At 37.7% G+C, this 20724-nt stretch overlaps 1 protein-coding gene across 1 annotated transcript; it reads left to right on the top strand.

Moving 5' to 3' along the window:
• The first annotated feature begins 410 nt into the window (after nucleotides 1-410).
• Nucleotides 411-18280, top strand: LOC149845447 (uncharacterized). The gene is made up of 5 exons (XM_089987976.1): nucleotides 411-950; nucleotides 1449-1703; nucleotides 7228-7353; nucleotides 7521-7634; nucleotides 18122-18280. Exons 1-5 carry the CDS (start codon nucleotides 411-413, stop codon nucleotides 18278-18280), a joined length of 1194 nt encoding a protein of 397 aa, XP_089844102.1.
• The last annotated feature ends 2444 nt before the right edge of the window (nucleotides 18281-20724 follow it).

Genomic DNA, 20724 nt, shown 5'->3' with positions numbered 1-20724 from the left:
AGTTCTGGATTGATATGGTTATGTTTCCCGGCCATGTGGTATCCGAGAGGGGTGTGGAGGTTGATCCAGCCAAGGTAGAGGTTGTTTTATCATGGGAGCAGCCAAAGACGATGACTGTTATCAGAAGTTTCTTGGGATTGGTGGGCTACTACCGTCGATTTATTTAAGACTTCTCACGTATAGCTGCTCCTATGACTCGACTATTGCACAAAAGAGTAAAGTTTGAGTGGTCACCTTGATGTGAGGACAATTTTCAAGAGCTGAAGAAAAGGTTGACCACAACACCCATCTTGACATTGCCTTCTAGAACGGGTGGTTTCGTCATGTGCAGTGATGCTTCGGGGACCGAACTAGGCTGCGTCCTTATGTAGCACGAAAAGTTCATAGCATATGCTTCTCGACAGCTAAAGATGCACGAGAAGAATTATCCCATGCATGATCTGGAATTGGCAGCAATGGTCTTCACATTGAAGATTTGGTGCCACTACCTTTATGGGGAGCAATTTGAGGTTATCTTCGATCACAAGAGCCTCAAGTATATATTTACTCAGCGGGATTTGAATTTGAGGCAGCATAGGTGGTTAGAGTTCTTGAAGGACTACGATTTCTCTATCGCTTACCATCCTGGTAAGGTAAATATAGTGGCATATGCGCTTAGTAGAAAGGCGTCAATCATAATAGCTAGCATGATTGGACACAATTGGGATCTGGTCGAGGAGTTTGTCAGATGGCAGACGTTTGTGGATGACTTCAGAGGCATCCTTTGTGCGGGAATGCATGCAAGACCAGAGATCATAGATTGGATCAAGGAGCTTTTGTCAGCCGATCCAGATTTTGAGAAGTTATGTGAGAGTGCCCAAAAGCCAGAGGCACAGTTTCACCAAGAGGAGGATGGAACCATCATGTTCAAAGATAGATGGTGGGTTCTAAAAGCATTGCGGGAGGAACTGGTGAGTGAAGCTCACAGGTCTAGATATTTCGTTCACCCTAGTTCCACCAAGATGTTTAAAGATCTTCAGAGGACTTACTGGTGGAATGGGATGAAGCAGGACATCACAGAGTTCGTGTCCCAGTGTCTCACTTGTTAGTAGGTGAAGATGAAACACCAGAGACCTGGTGGACTTCTGCAGCCACTCGAGATTCCATAGTGGAAGTGGGATAACATCTCGATGGATTTCATAGTAGGGTTACCTAAGACCGGACGACAGTGAGATGCCATTTGGGTAATAGTGGATCGTTTGACAAAGAGTGCTCATTTTCTCCTGATTAGAATCAGTCAGAGTTTGAAGAGTTTGGTCGATCTCTATGTGGATAAGATAGTTAGACTTCACAAGGTGCCGCTATCGATAGTGTCAGATCGAGATCCACATTTCACATCTCAATTCTGGCGCCAGCTTCAGAAGGCTTTAGGCACTACGTTGAAGTTTAGTACTGCGTTTCACCCACAGACGGATGGGCAATCAGAGCGTACGATCCAGACGCTCGAGGATATGTTGAGAGTGTGTGCTTTAGATTGGGCAGGCGATTGGGACAAACATCTGAAGCTTATAGAGTTTTCGTACAATAATAGTTTTCATGCTAGTATTGGCATGACCCCATATGAAGCTTTATACGACCGACCATGTAGATCCCCTGTGTGTTGGGATGAGGTTAAAGTGAGAGCAGTGGAGTCTTCAGAGATCATCCAGCATTATAAGGATCAGGTGCATTTAATCCGGTAGCGATTGATTGCAGTGCAGAGTAGACAAAAGAGCTATGCCGATCAGTGACGCAGGGAGCTTAGTTTTGAGGTAGGCAATCACGTGTTTGTTTGAATCTCGCCTACGAAGAGTGCCTTCCAGTTTGGAAAGAAGGAGAAGCTGAGTCCTCAGTATGTTAGACCCGTCGAGGTTCTTGGATGTGTTGGAGAAACTGCTTACCGAGTAGCACTCCCTCAGTTTTCGCAGATTCACGATGTGTTCTATGTATTGATGTTGAGAAAGTATGAACCTGACCCCTTACATGTGATTCACTATGAGGTGATCGAGGTACAACCTGACTTGACTACGGAGGAAAGGCCAGTGGAGATTGTAGATCGTCAAGAAAAGATACTTCAAAATAGGATGATTTCGTTCGTGAAAGTGCATTGGCAGCATCACATGTTGGATGACTGCACTTGGGAACCTGAGGCGGATATGCGTCAACACTACCTATACTTATTTGGTATATTCTAATTTCGAGGACGAAATTCTTTCTAGGGGGAAAGGATGTAAAAAATCATGATTTTTTGCTATTATTTTTGTTTATAAAATAAAATATTTTGAAATATGCAAATTGGGCCTGAGATCAACATTTCAAATCTAGGACCCATAAAGGGGCATTTATATATAATTAATATCATCTATGTTTAGATGTATTAAAAATAATAATAATATTAATAATAAATATTTAAAATAAAAATATAAATTTAACACAAGGATCCACAGTTGGATCCAACTTGTAGATCCATATTGAATGGGTAAGACATGGACCCAACTCGGAGTTGGTTTTCGGGTCCCGGGTCTAGACCTGGGCCGCGTCCTGTGTAAAAAAAAAACTTAAATAAAAAGTGCAGGGGTCTGCTCAATAAAAAGGAAAAGGGAGGGAAGGCTGTTGTTAGGGTTCTGAAGGAACCCTAACATGATGGAATAAAGGGGAGGGGCTTGGAGCGCAACCACCAGGAGGAAGGTTGTCTCCTACCTTTTTGGGCTTTCCCCTTCAAAAGGGAGATCTCGAGTTGGTTCCCCTCGCCCTCTTTTCCCTCTCTCTCTCTCTCTCTCTCTCTCTCTCTCTCTCTCATCGACAGGGAATTGCCGCCAATCTCATCTCCTGCAATAGGAAGGAAGGAAGGCCTTATCGTGCCCTCATCCCCCTCACGGTGGGCAATCGGGGTCGGCGGGATCAACCTCTTGCGGTTGCAGCAGCCACCTAGCGTCGGAGAGAGGTACGGGTGCCTTTTATGATTTCAAATGAGAAAAAGGATACATATTCATTTTTCGTGCAATATTTTAGTGAATCCGATGTTTTCCATTCTCCCAAGCTTGTTATCGAACAAAACTGCATGGTTTATCCTTCTAACCATGATGCACAACACTTTCAACAACTTCTGTGGTATTAAACTTGAGAATTGCATTCCTTCCTAACATCATTGGATATTCCATGTCCATGCTCCTAGCAAATTAATAGTAATTGATACCCTGTGACTTTATTCTCCTCTTTGCGAATGCACCAAGACATTCTGTATTCCTCTTTGCTCTGGTAGAATTTTTCATCTTTTTCTGTGTATGCTACAATTGTATGTCATGCTGGCAAATCACTTGACCCTTTTGCTAACATTTGACACAAGTGAGCATGTAAAAGTATGCACATCTTCATATCTTGTACTTGGTTCTTGCTATGTCCCTGATTTTGCACATTCGTGTTATGTTCTAAAGTCTTGATTCCTTGTTTTTTTTTTGGGGGGGTTCTTTTTTTTTCACAATTTGACATTCCATTGTTCTAATAGTACGATGAAGTCTTGACTTGGTAACTTATGTTAGGAATTTAGGAATTTAGTGTCTATAATTTGCATACTATTATATTTTCTGTATTGACAAGTTGACAAGCCAAATGTACAGATGTGTATCCATGTATTGGGCCTGACTCCTAATCACCCATTTCCCTCTCTAGGTCATACTGATTTTCGAAACTGCTCATCTTTTTAATGGCAAAAGGAATTGCTAGCTGAAATGTCTACTTTTGACTAGCGTTAGAACCAGTTATTCTGAACATTGTGTAGTTTTTGACAATTTTAGTCTTTTTGTTTTGTTATAAGTATTGAGTGGAAGAAGAGCATAAGGTCACGCAAGATCTGTATAATGAGAAGTGTTTCATCTATCTATTGTAGCCTGGCTGAACATTTAGTTACTTGACAAAATACTCTTTTGTTTTTCTTCCTCCTTTTGCTGATTACTCAGAAAAAACAAACAAACAAACAACTTTAACCCTTTTGTTGTTGGGTGGTTTGGGTCGGCTGGCAGCCAGCAGAGGGTCACTCGACTGACTGCCAAGCCCTGACAGTGATGCACAGGCCCAACATGGGTTGTGTGGTACCCTACCAAGCCCAACCGACTGGTGCTGGACTATATTTTACAAAGGAAAATATGATGAATGCTATTTCCTTGACTGTCCAGGTATGTGGACAAATGACAGATCGATTGAATCTTTATTCATGTATAGTATGGCTCATATGGAAGCTTAGCTTAGCATATTAATTTTCCAGAATACTGGCTAATCGTGTTAGACTTGGCTCTTTGCATACAAGTGAATGAAAATGCTAACATGATTATGCTTGATTTAGATATCGTTGCATAGTTGTTTTCATGGACATGAGCAATCTTGAAACTAATGCTTTATTGCTTGAATCTACATGCATGGGTGTTCACGTGTTATAATAGAATTAATCAAGGAATGACAACATACATTTTGGTATGAATATGTGAATTCTTACACATGAATCTTTGAAACCATGCTTATGAATGTTGTTGTTTCATGCACATAGTTAGATTGACATATATGAATGTGCATTTAGAAACATGTTGACATCATTGCATATCTGGCGTGTTATTATGGTTTTTGCATATGATGCATTGATGATAGAAATGAATCATCGCAGGCTTGAAGAGCCTCGAGCATTGGTTTGCTCTTTCTTTGTTTACTATTAAAAGCATCTTAAAAATCATATTTACTTTTATTGCATTGTATTGCACTGTTCTATGTGTTTACATGGGCTGGATCCCCGTGATGACTCTGTGATCATCACAAAATTTTTCCTCTCGTATTCCTTCTCGTTTCCTTTCTAGCCTCTATTTCCCTTTTTAAAGGGGGAATAAAAGACAGAAAAGAAGAGAAATGAAAAGAAGAGAGAGATGAACTCTTTTGCGAAAGTCTCACTTGACCTTAATTTTAAAGAGATTTTGAAAATTTACTTGCCTCTGATTTAAAATATTTGCGGGAAAAAGGGAAGACGGGATTCGCTCATTGGTACGAGGTTCGACCGTTTCTGACACCTTTACCAGGGGTAATCGAACCAAAGATCAAATTTATACCTTTTTGCTTTGCCTAAATATTATCTAAGTCTAGAATGCATAAAGAATCATGCTTGTGTAAATGTGAAAGATGTATGCTCTTTTGAGAAGAATTTGGAAATTTTATCTAAGTGATTTTGAAATTATGAAGAATATGATGAAAAAATGGTTTTTGAAAGTTGAAGAGGGACTTGGAGAAGTTAGATTTTCTAACTTAAGATTTAAAATAGATATTGAGTTTTGAAATAATGAAAGATTGAGATGAACCTGATTTTGAAGAAGGGAGTTTAGAAAATAAGAATTGAAAGTTGAATATGGACTTCAAAAATGGATCTAGAATTGAAAGTCAAGATGGAATTTGAAAATAGAGTGGAATTCTAGATTTAAAATTTGAAATCAAAATGAAAGGTGAATGATATTTAAGAAATCTAGATGAGATTTGGAATTGGATTTGAGAAATCTGAACAAAATTTGAAGATAGAACTGGATTTTGGAACTCCGGATGAAACCTGGAATTGGATCTGAGAGATCCTAAATCAATTTTCAAAATTTGGGAAAAAGGATAGAGAATGAAACTTGATTTTCTAACTTTGAATTTTAAAATCAGGAGATAAATCTGGAAATTTTAAAGTTAAATTGAACTTTGGTTTGAATTGGAGATTGAATTTTAGAGATGAATTCGAATTTTCAAAGTCAAATTGGACTTTGAAATCGAAGTCTGAATTTTAAAATGAGATAAAATTGAGAATAGAAAGATGAAATTGATTTTATAAATAAGAATTGATTTGAGAAATAAAGGTGTTTGAAGAATTATCTCAAAATCACTTGGATTTTGAAAAAGAATGATATAACTCTATGCTAAATGATGAATGAATTTAAAAGAATTTGAAATTTGGTTTTAAAAAGCATATTTTATTCTTTAAATGAATTGAAATAAAATTGAGGATATAATACATTCCTGACTATGGTCATTGAATGTATTATATAATAATCTATATTTAAATTCACATGAAGAATAAAATACATTATGGTGCCTTCATAGAGTTTAAAGTGAAATTAATTCTCAATATATCCTGACTATGGCCATTGATATATATTTTGAGTTAACTTTTTTAAGTTAAACTCTGATAAAGGAAGAAAATATCTTAGAAAAAATATGATGATTTTTGAAAAGTGATCCAGTGTTATTCCATAAAAGATAAGAATCCTAAGCATTGCCCACATTTTGACTATGGCCATCAATGTGAGTCATTTGCTTAGGATTAATTACCTCTCATTAGAATGGTGCACGTGCCATTCGTGTTCCCATTCATGAAATTTTGAGAAATAAAAGGGGAAATGATATGAAATAGGCAATTCATAATATTTACATGCTCATACATTCTAATCTATTGCAGGAAATTGTAAAATTCTCATTATGATCTAGCTATTACAAAAATTGAAATTTTAACTTAAAATGACAAAGTCCTAATCTAGAAAGAAAACTTGATATATTACATCTTTCCTGCAAAACAGAGTTAGTAAGGCAGGGGAGCAAATATGAGACGAAATCTAGGCATTATGCTCATATTGAACAGAAAATGCTTGTATGAATATACTCATCTAAGTGGGTATGAGAATACAATGGAGATGTATGGGACTATACTTACTTTGGAAGGATGCACATGCCTACAGCTGGCCCTAACTGGAGATGATTTGCCTATGCTAGATGATTTGCCTATACCTAATGGGACATAAGTTTATGTAAAGTGAGATGTTGTCATCTGACTAAGCTGTGGGTATATGAGGGATGAGACATTACCCATAGGCAAGGTGACTCTTGCGGGTGTGCAAAATATATGCAAGGGGTCTGTAGCAAGTGGTGGTGGGTATGTGATAAGTGTGAGGTACATGGAGGTAATTTAGTGAAATGATACATGCTGAAAAAAATGGAGTTGCAGCTATGAAGTGGAAGATGACAATGGAGGTGTTGAAGGCAGGTTGTGGGAAATGATACTAAATATTATGATATATAATAGGTGGCTGGAGCTGGAAGGCTGAAATGGCTTGTGATGAAGGTGGTTGTGAGCTCTAGTAAAGATGGGTATTAGATGCTGGTGTGCAAGGGTATAAGTGAATGATATAAGTAGTGGGTACAGTGTAGGACAGTGCAGGAAGTGTGGATAGTGGTGCTGGAATATGGAAATGCAGCCAGGTGAGGAAGCTCAAAGCTATTGACAAAGGCAGCTGGGGTGCAGAGCATACAACATGTGCTGTGAAGGGTGTTACTGTGAGCATTAGGTGAGCTGCAAGTGCTAAGCACAAGTGCAGCAGGGCGCTGTGTAAGGGAAGGGTGACAGGGAAGAAGGTAGCAAGTGGCTAAGTGAAGATATAGCAGCAGGTGGGGGGAGTTGCTGACAGTGGAATCGTAAAAAAAATGAATGTGAATGGTAATAGGTGAGTGCTGAAAGTAGCTACAATAGAGGGGAGTTGGGAATGGCTGGTGATGGGTATAGCAATGAAGAGTGTTGGAGACTGTTGGAAAAGGGGCTTTGTGGTGAGTCACAGCAGGTGATGAAAAGGGTGTTGAAGGTGTTATTGTGGAGCTATTGAGAGTGCTGTGAATGAGGATGAAGTAGCAGCAAGGTGAGGTTACTGTTGGGCATGTGAAAATGCTGTGGAAAGGGGAAAGGCTGAAGATGGAATGTGCTATGAGGTACTTGGGTGCAGAGCACAGGTGACGGTGGTGTGTGCATATAGGTGTAAATGGTAGATTGCATTATACGAAACTACAACAAGTTGTTGAAGATGGAGATGTGACAGGTGTCAAAGTGTTGTGATGGTGTAGTAAGAAGTGATGAAGGTGAGTTGAGAGGTTGTGTAAACAAGAGGGCTGGAGGTGCAACAGTGTAGTGGGTATATGTGTTGGAGCACAGGGGTTGTGTGTTATTGGTGAGATGGATGAAGATGGCTAGACTAAAACATATGTATAGATAATGAACACAAGAAAAGGGTAGGTGCTCTGTAGGTTAATGCCAAGATGGCAATGGACTGGTAGTGCACTGATGGTGCTGAGGGGTAGGTGGTGTAGGAAGATGCTTAGGTGACAGTGATGTTTTGAATCTATGGGAATGTTCAGCAACATGTGATGGAAGAGCTCAAGTATTGTACTATATGTCTATACCAGTTTAATAAGCAAGCATAGTCTGCAAGCTCAACCCATCAAGCATAACTTTGGCCATAACCATTACAGATTCTAAAAAAAAAAAATCTACAAACTTCACTCATTATGATGCAAATCACTGGTTACAAGAGTATGACAATCGAACTTCTTGTAGCCTTGAATAACAACTCTTATGTAATTGACTTGAATGAAACAATTCCATGCCACTGGGAAAGCAAACCTTATGATTTCATTATCATCTGACCATATATTCCAATTTAGCGGCTAAAAAAAAAAAAATCTACTCCATACTGTAACTCCCAGTGAAACCACTGAATCTTTAGATTCAAGAATTTCAAAATCTCTCTTCTGTAAAGTTCACAAGTAAGTGCTGGGCAATAATATGCATAAGAATGATGAGTGCGAAGGCAATGAACATGGTATGCATTAAACAAGGCAAATACAGATGTTATGCTGTAAAACAGAAAATATGATAACAAAACATAATAATAATGAATAAAGAAAGAAGAAGAACAAAGTGTTACGAAGCATGGAATGAATAATGGTGATGGTAGAGTGTGATATTCAGAGCATAATTTGGGATATGTTGGATGTGTTGCAGCATGAATGTAACATAATGAATCAATTAAGTGTGGCAATAGTGCAGAGTGAAGCATAGTGCAGAATGTACGGGAAGGTGAAGTAGGTGCTTATGGTTGATATATAATGGCTAGGAAAGAGGAAATCGGACCAGCCTGTTATAAGCTTAAGTGCTAATGAAGTATGTATCTAAAATGAGGCTATAGTAGCAAATGGACTTTAGTAGCAATATTGCATCAAAGATATTTCTAGAGCTCAACGTTTTTTTCCTTTACACTCACCCCTTTCAACTTTATTTGCATATAATCTGTAAATGACCTATAATAAAATACTAACCTACCTACGATCAGATATCAAGGATGATTTACCATGAATAATGGTGTAAATTCCCTTACCTCTTTGGATATGATTCATAATCTACATGTGATCTGATATATATGTATCAACTCAGGGAAAATGCCTACAATGAGACACACATTGTCAATGTGATAGGATGCACACGGTGGACTGTTGCAAAGCAGGGCACCGTGAAGTGAGGTGCTGATGAAAAATGATGATGCAGGTTGAGTGATGTAGTTTATGATAAGATACAATGAGTCTGTTGATGGACACAGGAAAAACACGCGATGACGATTCTCTTTTTCTTTTTTTGTAACAAATGTAGGAAATACATTAAACAAAATAGGGGTAAGTCCTCTCTACTGGTGAACTCACGGCAAATCCAATGGGATTTCTTGATAAATCAGATTGGATACAGCAAATATGTGATGATATCTATTGAAACAAGGGCATTGGTAACGAAGATTGTGTTGTGAGATGACAAACACACAGTGTGGTGGCCAAAGGTGGTAAATGGTGGCTTCAACAAGAAAACGATGAGCATGGCGGATATGATGATGCGGCAGCTAGTGATGCTACATGTGCTATATTCAATCATCGTGGAGTACCTATAGTGAATATGCAAATGCCATATAGCATGAGAAGGTGAATGTCACATACATGGTGATGTGCAGATGACAGCAAAACAATGGAACTATTCAAATTCTCTTGATAATTTCCCACCTAATCCAGTAACTTTGGGGAACAACATCAGATTTGTGCTTAGCTAATTGATTCTTTGATTTCATCATCATATGAAGAACAAATAAGGATCAATCCATTTATATCAGAGCTCAAAGACTCAGGTTCTTACCATTTCCCAGACGTGGTGTAGATGCAGACCAATATGCAGAAACCAACATATCCAAAATGCTTAATATCTTAATAAAGTGCAGAGGATCAAGACGTACTATAAATCTGAGAGCATCAAAATCAAATATACTACAATGACGAAATGACACCGATGGAGAGAGCATTAGAAACCGATATAATACAACAATGAAACTACATTGATGAACATAGGTGATATGAGATAATAATGAACAACACAGAACACAAGCATAACTCAGAATAAACCAGGAGCTGGAGAAGGTAGCAACGAATCAATGTTCAACTAAGGGATTCGTTCATTACATAGTATATAAAACTAAGGTATGATTAAGATGAAGAAAATAAGACTCAATGTACAGATAATGTTGATTCAGTCTATTGAATTTAAATGAGCCTTATGAAACCAATAACATATCAAAGATCGGTGACGCCATGCTAAATCAGAACATGGTGGTGGAAACCAAATCTATGTGATGAAAGAAAAAAGAAAAAAAAAAAGAAAATGAAAAAAAACAAACAGACAAAGGAAAACAAAAACAAACAAACAAATGCAAACCTACTGGCATCGATGGCAGATTTTGGGTATTCAAACAAATCTGATATAAATTGGAATATAAAACCAAGAAAACAAAATGCCGATAATAACACTCCCGCACGGATAATGACGAAGGAAATGGGGACCAAAATAGGGAATCAAGACGAAATTAAAATTGAAAAATCAAGCAAGAATCGAAGCAACTGGAAATAAAACAGGAATCAAGGCAAAAATAGGAACAGACTAGAGCATAACACAAACAAAAATCGAAACGAAAACAGGAAAAGAAAAGAAAATGTTGGAACACATTCGTTCCTTTTGATCTTGCATATTTACACAGATCGATACTTGCTATATGCAAGATCAATGCTGTGTGGATGCTTTAATGGGGGCAATTAACCAGAAACACTAAAGAAAATAAGGGAATCAAAATTACAAGGGGAAAATGAAAAAGCTCTTACGGGTTGCTTGAAGTTCCTATGGCAGGATGGACTTTCTTCAATCGATGAGGAAGAAGGCTAGAAGGGAAAAAAAAGAAAAAAGAAATGGAAGTAATGAAAGAGGGGAAGGGGTAGAGGGATCAGAAAAAAGAGGCAGACATGATCGGGAGAAAGCAATTGGATGAAGGGGTGAGGAATGGATGAACCGGAGAGGAGCCTTTGGCTCCTTATAACGGTGAGTCATTACGATTTTTACAAGAGGGATTCCCCTTCTTTTCAGAAATTTTAAAAAGAGGTTTTCAGAAAAAGGGCTTTTCAAAAAGAGGTTTTGGCTAAAAGGGGATTTCATAAGGTGGATGAACTATTTTTTCTAAATTTTTGGAAGGAAGATCCGAAAATATAAGGGAAGTGTGAGGATTTTAACAAGCGGGACCCAAATGAGGTTTTTTAAGCAATTTTACAAAATTTTTGTTTTAGGATTTTTAAGATTTTTCTGAAATGAGGTTTTTATGAAAAATGTAGGATTTGTTTCAGAAAAGGAACCTCAAAATGGATATGGATTTAAGATTTTCAGAAAATATTAGGTTTGGATCTCAATTTGAGATTGACTCCAGATAAAACATCCGAGAAAATTCAAAGAATTGATTTTTTTGAAGAATAAGAGATCCACTGATCAGAATTGGATCAAGATATCCAATTTGAATCAGAAATTGGGTCAGAAATGAAAGTTAAGTCTGGATTCCAGCGAATCCGAGAAATAAATGGAATTTTGATTAAAGATTGACCCAATTTATTCAAAGAATGGGCCCAGGGGCAAAAGGGAAAATTTTGAATTTCTTTTGGAAAATTTGGGGTGTTCACAGATGCCCCTCTTTCCTGCTAAGCCGGTTGTAAGCCGAGCTTAGTGGCAAAGAAGACACGCCAAATTTTCTTAAAAATGCCCCAGTGAGAAGGTCTGAACTGGGTGTGAAAGAATTGTTTTTGTAAAACATTATCCTCAAGTTTCGGTACCTTATCCTGAAAGGTTTTGGGAAGAAACGAAATCCTCGAGAATGAAATAATTGGATAGAAGAAAAAAATGAGGAAATCGTGATGGGACTTTGGGATGAATATCTAGAAATGGTAGAAAGGAGAGATTTTGAAGAAGTCTCATGGCTGAGACAACAATAAGAATTTTTGAAAAGACTCACGTTTAGCCCTTAACCTGGATGGGACGAAGATATTTGAAAAAACACGATAGGGCATTTTTGAAAAATATCTCGTGAGACGAGGTTCAAGTACAATCCTTATTTGAAATGGATACACAAAGCATGGATTCCTTGATGGGGACCATGATGGGACTGGGAGAAATACCTCACCAGAATGAGGCAACTCTCTTTGAAAAATATAAACAACGCTAGGTTGTATCAAAATGGATATTGAGTATTTATTTCATTTTTGGATAACCAAAAATTTTTGCTAATAAGATGAAATTGTAGTTAATTCAAATGCTTGAAAGTTTGCACGTATGTGCGAAAGATATTCCCTCTTTTCACCTAGAGTATTTCCTCCAAAATGAGGTTAACTTTCCAGATCCCAGAGTCATTCAAATTTTTATGCTGTTGAGTTTCTTCAAGGAAGTTATCCATCTCCTTGATATGACTAGAGAAGAGATACTCTTAATTTCATAAAAGCAAGCAGTGAAAAGACATTGATGAAAGAATTTTGCATAAGAAAAAATGACTTCTAACAATTTTGGCAGTTTGATATCCTGGAGCTTTTCCCATAATGATCTTTTTGGCACCCTTTTTGAGACATTGAGCTTTATTGGGTTTCGGGGGAAGTTTATTGCATCATCCTTCACTTTGGAGATGTCTTGACTTTTCTTTTTTTCTTCGGAGAAGGGTACGTCACAAACTCCATCTTGGAGATGCTCCAATCCTTCTTTTTCTCAGGAATTATACTGGTGATATTGGCTCATTGGTCAAAATCTCTTGATGATAGCAACAATCAAATATCTTTTAAGGTTTGTCGGGAGGCTCAGCGTAGTCGCCTTCATCTTGACGGTGATATGAACGTTCCCTGGAAGGATTCGTCACAAACTCCTTCATCTCGAAGATGATCCAAATCTTCTTTGCCCCAGGGGTCTAGCTCGCATATTTGCCTTCAACTTGATGACATTTGAGAGATCCCTTTTGCAGATATTTGATTACAGCTTAAATGAATGAGGAGATATGGATTGAGTGGATTCTTTTTATCACTCAGGATATTTCCACTGCCTGATTGCCAGAAAATCGTCTTTTAACACGCACCATAGCTATGATCAATATTGATTCGCTTCTGGCTTTTCAACATCATTGAATATTTCTTTCGCTAATCATACCGAAGATATTTCTTACATCCTTTTGGTTGATCAATAGAGAAAAGATTTGAATTTTATCCTTTTTCGCAAAAAGCTTCACCCTTTTGAAAGGAATACTAGAGGTAATATGAGGTGATTCTTTTGTGCAGTAAAATATTAGAATCAACAAATATTTTTAGCAAATTGGCAAAGTTTTCGAGAATCCTTTGCAAAATAATCATTCAATATAGATTTTGATAGGACCTTGAGCTGAAATTTAGAAGAAAACATTGGGTTTATTAAGAATAACATTGGCTCAATAGAGACTTAACCTAAGAACCACAAAGAATATTTGGGTCCCTAGGGATTCATCCTATAGACTGAATTTTTAAAAATTGAGGTTGGTTCGATAGGAATTCAACCTAAGAACGGTAAAAGTCAGTAGAAATTCAACTTTACAGATTGACTTTTTGAGAAATGAATTTGGTTCAATAGGAATTCAACTTCAGAACCACAAAAAAATATGGATCAGTAGGATTTCAACCTACAGATTGATTTTTTGAAAAATGAATTTGGTTCAAATAGGAATTCAACCAGAGAACCGCAAAAGAATATGGATCAGTAGGAATTCAACCTACAGATTGATTTTTTGAAGAATGAATTTGGTTCAATAGGAATTCAACCTGAGAACCGCAAAAGAATATGGATCAGTAAGAATTCAACCTACAGATTGATTTTTTGAAAAATGAATTTGGTTCAATATGAATTCAACCTGAGAACCGCAAAAGAATATAGATCAGTAGGAATTCAACCTACAAATTAATTTTTTGAAGGAAAATTGGTCCAAAAGGAGTTTAACATGAGGACTGCGAATCTAAAGATCGCGGATCAGTAGGGGTTCAACCTAAAGATCGACAGAAGGGATGGTCCTAAAAGGGTTCAACCTAAGGACTGTGGATCAATAGAAGTTCAACCTAAAGATCGCGGATCAGTAGGTGTTCAACCTAAAGATCGATTGAAAGAATGGTCCCAAAGGGGTTCAACCTAAGGACTGTGGATCAGTAGGAGTTCAACCTAAAGATCGCGGATCAATAGGGGTTCAACCTAAAGATTGACTGAAGGAATTGTCCTAAAGGGGTTCAACCTAAGGACTGCAGATCAGTAGGAGTTCAACCTAAAAATCGCGGATCACTAGGGGTTTAACCTAAAGATCGACAGAAGGGATGGTCCTAAAGGGGTTCAACCTAAGGACTGCATATCAGTAGGAGTTCAACCTAAAGATCGCGAATCAATAGGGGTTCAACCTAAAGATCGATTGAAGGAATGGTCCCAAAGGGGTTCAACCTAAGGACTGCGGATCAGTAGGAGTTCAACCTAAAGATCGCGGATCAGTAGGGATTCAACCTAAAGATCAACTGAAGAAATGGTCCTAAAGGGGTTCAACCTAAGGACTGCGGATCAGTAGGAGTTCAACCTAAAGATCGTGGATTAGTAGGGGTTCAACCTAAAGATCGGCTAAAGGAATGGTCCTAAAAGGGGTTCAACCTAAGGATTGCGGATCAGTAGGAGTTCAACCTAAAGATTGTGGATCAGGAGGGGTTCAACCTAAAGATCGACAGAAGGGATGGTCCTAAAGAGGTTCAACCTAAGGACTGCGGATCAGTAGGAGTTCAACCTAAAGTTCGCAAATCAATAGGGGTTCAACCTAAAGATCGACAAAAGGGATGATCCTAAAGGGGTTCAACCTAAGGACTACGGATTAGTAGGAGTTCAACCTAAAGATCGTGGATCAGTAGGGGTTTAACCTAAAGATCGATTAAAGGAATGGTCTTAAAGGGGTTCAAACTAAGGACTGCGGATCAATAGGGGTTCAACCTAAAGATCGGAGATTAGTAGGAGTTCAACATAAAGATCCACTAAAGAAATGGTCCTAAAGGGGTTCAATCTAAGGATTGCGGATCAGTAGGAGTTCAACCTAAAGATCACAGATCAGTAGGGGTTCAACCTAAAGATTAGCTGAATGAATGGTCATAAAGGGGTTCAACCTAAGGACTGCGGATTAGTAGGAGTTCAACCTAAAGATCGTGGATCAGTAGGGGTTCAACCTAAAGATCGTGGATCAGTAGGGGTTCAACCTAAAGATCCACAGAAGGGATGATCCTAAAGCGGTTCAACCTAAGCACTGCAGATCAGTAGGAGTTCAACCTAAAGATCGCGGATCAGTAGGGGTTCAACCTAAAGATCAAAATTTAAGAAAGAAGTGTTCAACTTATGGAAATAGACCATCATAGTTTAGCTGTATGTGGCCTGATTTTGAGGATTAACCCCTTATCCTGAACGAAGAAGGAAGAAAAGGAATACCTCATTAGAAGGAGGCATCAGGTTTATCCCTTAACCTGAAGGGGAAAGAAGGAGTTTTGAAGAGAATAAATCTGAAGCTTGAAATTTGGAGGGGATCAGCGAAAAAGCTGGATTTTGGAAGAAGGTCCAACCTGGTAGTTGGATTTTTGAAAAAGGAGTCTGAGTCAAAACTCGAATATTTGAAAAGAAAAATGGACCAAGCTGAGAGTTGGGTTTTTGAAAAGAAAAAGAGTCTGAGTCGGAACTCGGGTTTTTAAAAAAAACCTTTAAATTGAATTTTGAATATTTGTCAGTGCGAGGACCGGATTTAGGATTAAGAATGACCGGTTCGAGGACTGAATTATTTAATTTGAAATGAAGAAGACCATCATAGTTAATTGTATGTAGTCTGATTTTCAGGATCAACCCATTATCCTGAACGGGGAAAGAATAATATTAAGGAAACAAGGAAATAAAAATTGATTTCAGGAAACTGATAAAAATTGTCTTGTAAAAGAATTCTCACAGGTAGCATTATTGCTCTTATGAGGGGTCTCAAGATTATCCTTTATCCTGAATGGGGAAAGAATAAAATTGACAAATTTGACAAAATTGATAGAAGGTTGATAAAGAATCAAAAGAATTGATAAAAAAATGATAAAGAATCAATAAAATTTGATAAAATTGATAAAGAATAAAAATTGATAAAGAATTGACAAAGATTGACAAAAAATTTGGTAAGGATTGGTAGAATTTGGTAAAAAATTGATGACGCTTGAAAAATGCTGAATGACTTCAGGATTATCCCTTATCCTGAAGGAAGAAGGACCTCGTGGGAAGTGGTTCAGGTTTATCCCTTAACCTAAGCGGGAAATTCAGGTTTAGCCCTTAATCTGAGTGGGAAAATAAGAATAAAAGAATACCTCATGGGAAAGAGGCATCAGGTTTATCCCTTAACCTGAAAGGGTAGTTGACATAAGAATTGTCAAGAAAAAAAATAAATAAAATTGATAAAGATTCATAAAAATTGATAAGACTGATAAAGATTGATAAATGAAAAGAATTTGATAAAAATTGAGGAAAAGAGTTTGCTTGATCCTACCTGCATGTGGGATCTTTAAAGTGAGATGAGAATGTTCATGAGAAAATCATTTTTAGAAAGAGGATCAACTGCGAGGTTGATCAATCACGAGAGCTGATCTTTGAAGAAGAATCAACACGAGGATTGATTTTGAAGAGAGATCAACATGAGAGTTGATTTTTGAAAGACAATGGTTCGAAACCGATTTTGAAAAAAGAGGATCAACACGCTGGTTGATTTTTTTTAAAAAAAGATTAGATCAAAAATTTGAACTTTTGGTGATCATGCAAAAGATTTCATAATTTTGAAAAACCCTCATAGGTAATTTCATTTCTCTCGTGGACGATGTCGGGATTGTCCCTCATCCTAAAAAGAATAGGAATTTTGATGGCAAAGAAGATTTTTGAACTGTAAATATAATTTTAACGAAAAGATGCCCCAGTAAAAGAAAAAAGAATTGAATACCAGAGAAGGAAATTGACATTTCATTGATAAGTAAAACTGAAAACAAAAACTTGAATATTTACAAGCATGTGACCAAAAGAACGCAAAAGATTAGGGTTGTCTTGCCCCTACAAGATGACTGGTAAAAAGAAAAGGAGGAAAATAGAAGAACTCTGGCATCATCAGTTCTTCGAGTGATCTGGAAAAGGCCTGGTCAGGACAGCGGGCTGCTCTTTGTCTTCGTTCTCTATCAGAAGGTTTTTATCGATGCAGTCCTGAATGATATTTTTTAGAACGAAGGAGTGTGTTGTGTCATGCCCCACTGCTCGACGAAACTTGCAGAACTGTTCTTTGAACTTGCCCAAGATTACTGGAGGATCGACAACTTTTGGTAGACGGATCATGTTTTTCGTGAGCATATATTCTAGAACCTCCTCGAGTGTCTGTTCCAAAGGGGTGAACTCGCGGTCGGGATTCCAATCCTTATGTTTTTGTTTTTCCTGATCCTTTTCCCGCTGCTGAGGATTGGATTGGGAAGGCTTATTATTGTTGAAAAACTTCCCCTTTTGACCTCTAGATCCTTCTGAATTGTTGCCATGATCATTCTTGTTACCTTTGTTGTCAGATGAGGAACTAGCAGAAAGAGTGAAATGAGTTTTCTTCTTCGCATCTTGACTGCCCCTTGCCAGGGTGATGTCGTCATAGACTCCATTATCCATTCCCATCTTGAGCCATTCAGCTCGTTCAATAAGTTCGATGAACGACTTTGATGGGTAGGTAGAAATAAGGCTTCAGAGAGGTTGAGAGAAGTTGTTCAGGATAACCTGGAGCGCGTGCTCCTCTAAGATGGGGGTTCTCATTTTGTTGCATGTGTCTCTCCATCTGCGAATGAAATCTATGACTTTTTCTTTGTCATCTTGTTTCAGATTATACAAATGATTGAGGGTGGGCAGTGCCTCAGTATTGAGCATGAATCGCTCCACAAACAGATTAACAACCTTGTCAAAATCTCGCAGCTCAACGGGGTTGACGTGTTCTGCATACCACTTTGCTACTACGCCTTCGAGACTGCGTGGAAAGCATAAGAAAAGAGCACAATTGTCTTCGCTGAATCTGGCACACATTGTGAAAAACATTGCAAGATGGTCCTTCGGGTTGCAAGATCCATCAAAATTAATGAATTTTCTGGTGAGGTCTTCCAAGCTGCTATCCCCATCTAAACCGAGGTAGAAGTCTTGTCTGGTATATATCTTCTTTCCCTTATCTTAGATTTGCAGATCCTTGACCATCTTAGTCAGTGCTTGAATTGAATCTTCTGCCGGGACCCCATCTCTAGGCTTGTCCACTGATTCAGGTTCTTCTACCATCTTCTTGGGTTGTCGCAGATGTCTTGGGACGAACACGAACTGCTCTTCCTCAGAATCCTCCTCTGCTGATTCTGTACCTTCAGAGGTGCTGTCTTGCTGAACTTTCTTCTTGCTAATCCTGATATGTTTCTTTACTAGCTTTCTCTTGATCTTGTTCTTAGAGGATGTTTTCTTTGAACCTGCCCCAGCTTGTTCGGACATCATTTTTGCCATCATCTTTTGGAATATCTTATACATTGTTGGGTCAACATCATCCTCTTCTGAATCAGGTTTCCGGGATAATCTGGGAGAGTTCACTTCCTCCACTTCACTGTCATTGTGCTGCTGAGTTGCCCTCCTTCCTGCTCTCGTTTGAACCATGATGGAAAGCCTGATGTTTTCTGAAGAATAAAGGAAGGGTTCAGACCTTGGAGATTTTTTTTTGGGAAAAGAGAGACGTTGAAAGAGATTTTAAAAGATTTGAGAAGTGATCTCTTGATAAAAGAGATCTTGGATGAGAAAATAAAATTTTGAAGACATATTTGACGATGGATGACAAGACCTGAATATTTTGAAAAATTGCAGGCAAGATCAAAAGATTTAAATAAATCAGAAGAAAAGAAGAAAAATACGCCTGGACTTTTTGAAAGATAGAGGAAAAACTTAAAAGAATGTCCAGGGTTTAAGAAATTTATGAAAGAATAAAGAAATGACAAATATACAATCCTGCATTTTTGAGAAAATAAAAGAATTTTTGTGAAATAAACATCCAGGGTTTTGAAAAATAAGAATTTTCAAGATAATATCCATAAAAGAATCAAATTATACAAGCAATGATGCACAAAATTAGAAGCTGAATCTAAATGCAATATTTGAAAAGGCTGGTAGGACCTTAATCCTAACTCTATAGTTCAGATCATCTTATTTCAATCAAGGTATGCCGATATACTCAAGTCGAAGCTCGAAGTATGTGACATAGAAATATTTCTCTGGTTCTAAGGTAATGGCTTCCCAACATCCTTGAGCACCTACCGATATACCTTGGACTATGACCCTTAGGTATGTGGTAGGGGGGAACTAACCCAAATGAGTGGTCGAGTTGTGAGGCTCTCTCCCAAACTATGGTTCAGTGAGACAACCCAACAACATGAAGACCAAGACAATATAGGTAGGGACGTTTTCAAAAACATGTTCAACATGCAACAAATCAGATGACCCTAATGAAAGTCCTAAAGAGATAGATTTTAAATGAAGAGAAGCATACACTTGCATACATTGTTTTGCATTCAATCCCTAGAATTGAGGAGAGTTGTATTTCAGACCTAAGTCTAAGTGAGCATGGAATAATCTCCGCAATATGGTCCTACCAAACCATACTTAGATCCTATATGCATTATGTTAGCTAGAACAAAATCTAGGCTCCTAAGGTTTGCATGAAAATGAAGCTGACATTTGTAGAATAAAGACTTAGATAATACCAAAGCAAAGCAAAAAAAACATAAATTCGACCGGACGAAGACGAGTCCCATCACGGTCGCCAAAACTGTGATCATAGCAAAAATTTTCCTCTCGTATTCCTTCTCTTTTCCTTTCTAGCCTCTATTTCCCTTTTTGAAGGGAGAATAAAAGACAGAAAAGAAGAGAAAAGAAAAGAAGAGAGAGAGGAACTCTTTTGTGAAGGTCTCACTTGACCTTAATTTTAAAGAGATTTTGAAAGTTTACTTGCCTCCGATTTGAAATAATTGTGGGAAAAGGGAAGACGAGATTCGCTCGTCGGTACGAGGTTCGATCGTTCCTGGCACCTTTACCAGAGGTAATCGAACCAAGGATCAAATTTATGCCTTTTTGCTTTGCCTAAATATTATCTAAGTCTAGAATGCATAAAGAATTATGCTTGTGTAAATGTGAAAGATGTATGCTCTTTTGAGAAGAATTTGGAAATTTTATCTAAGTGATTTTGAAATTATGAAGAATATGATGAAGAAATGGTTTTTGAAAGTTGAAGATGGACTTGGAGAAGTTAGATTTTCTAACTTAAGATTTAGAATAGATATTGAGTTTTGAAATAATGAAAGATTGAGATGAACCTGATTTTGAAGAAGGGAGTTTAGAAAATAAGAATTGAAAGTTGATTATGGACTTCAAAAATGGATCTAGAATTGACAGTGAAGATGGAATGTGAA

The sequence above is a fragment of the Nuphar pumila genome, chromosome 2 (assembly GCF_984573655.1).
Source record: "Nuphar pumila chromosome 2, dmNupPumi1.hap1.1, whole genome shotgun sequence".
Taxonomy (NCBI): Eukaryota; Viridiplantae; Streptophyta; class Magnoliopsida; order Nymphaeales; family Nymphaeaceae; genus Nuphar; species Nuphar pumila.
This window is presented reverse-complemented; position numbering and strand designations above follow the sequence as displayed.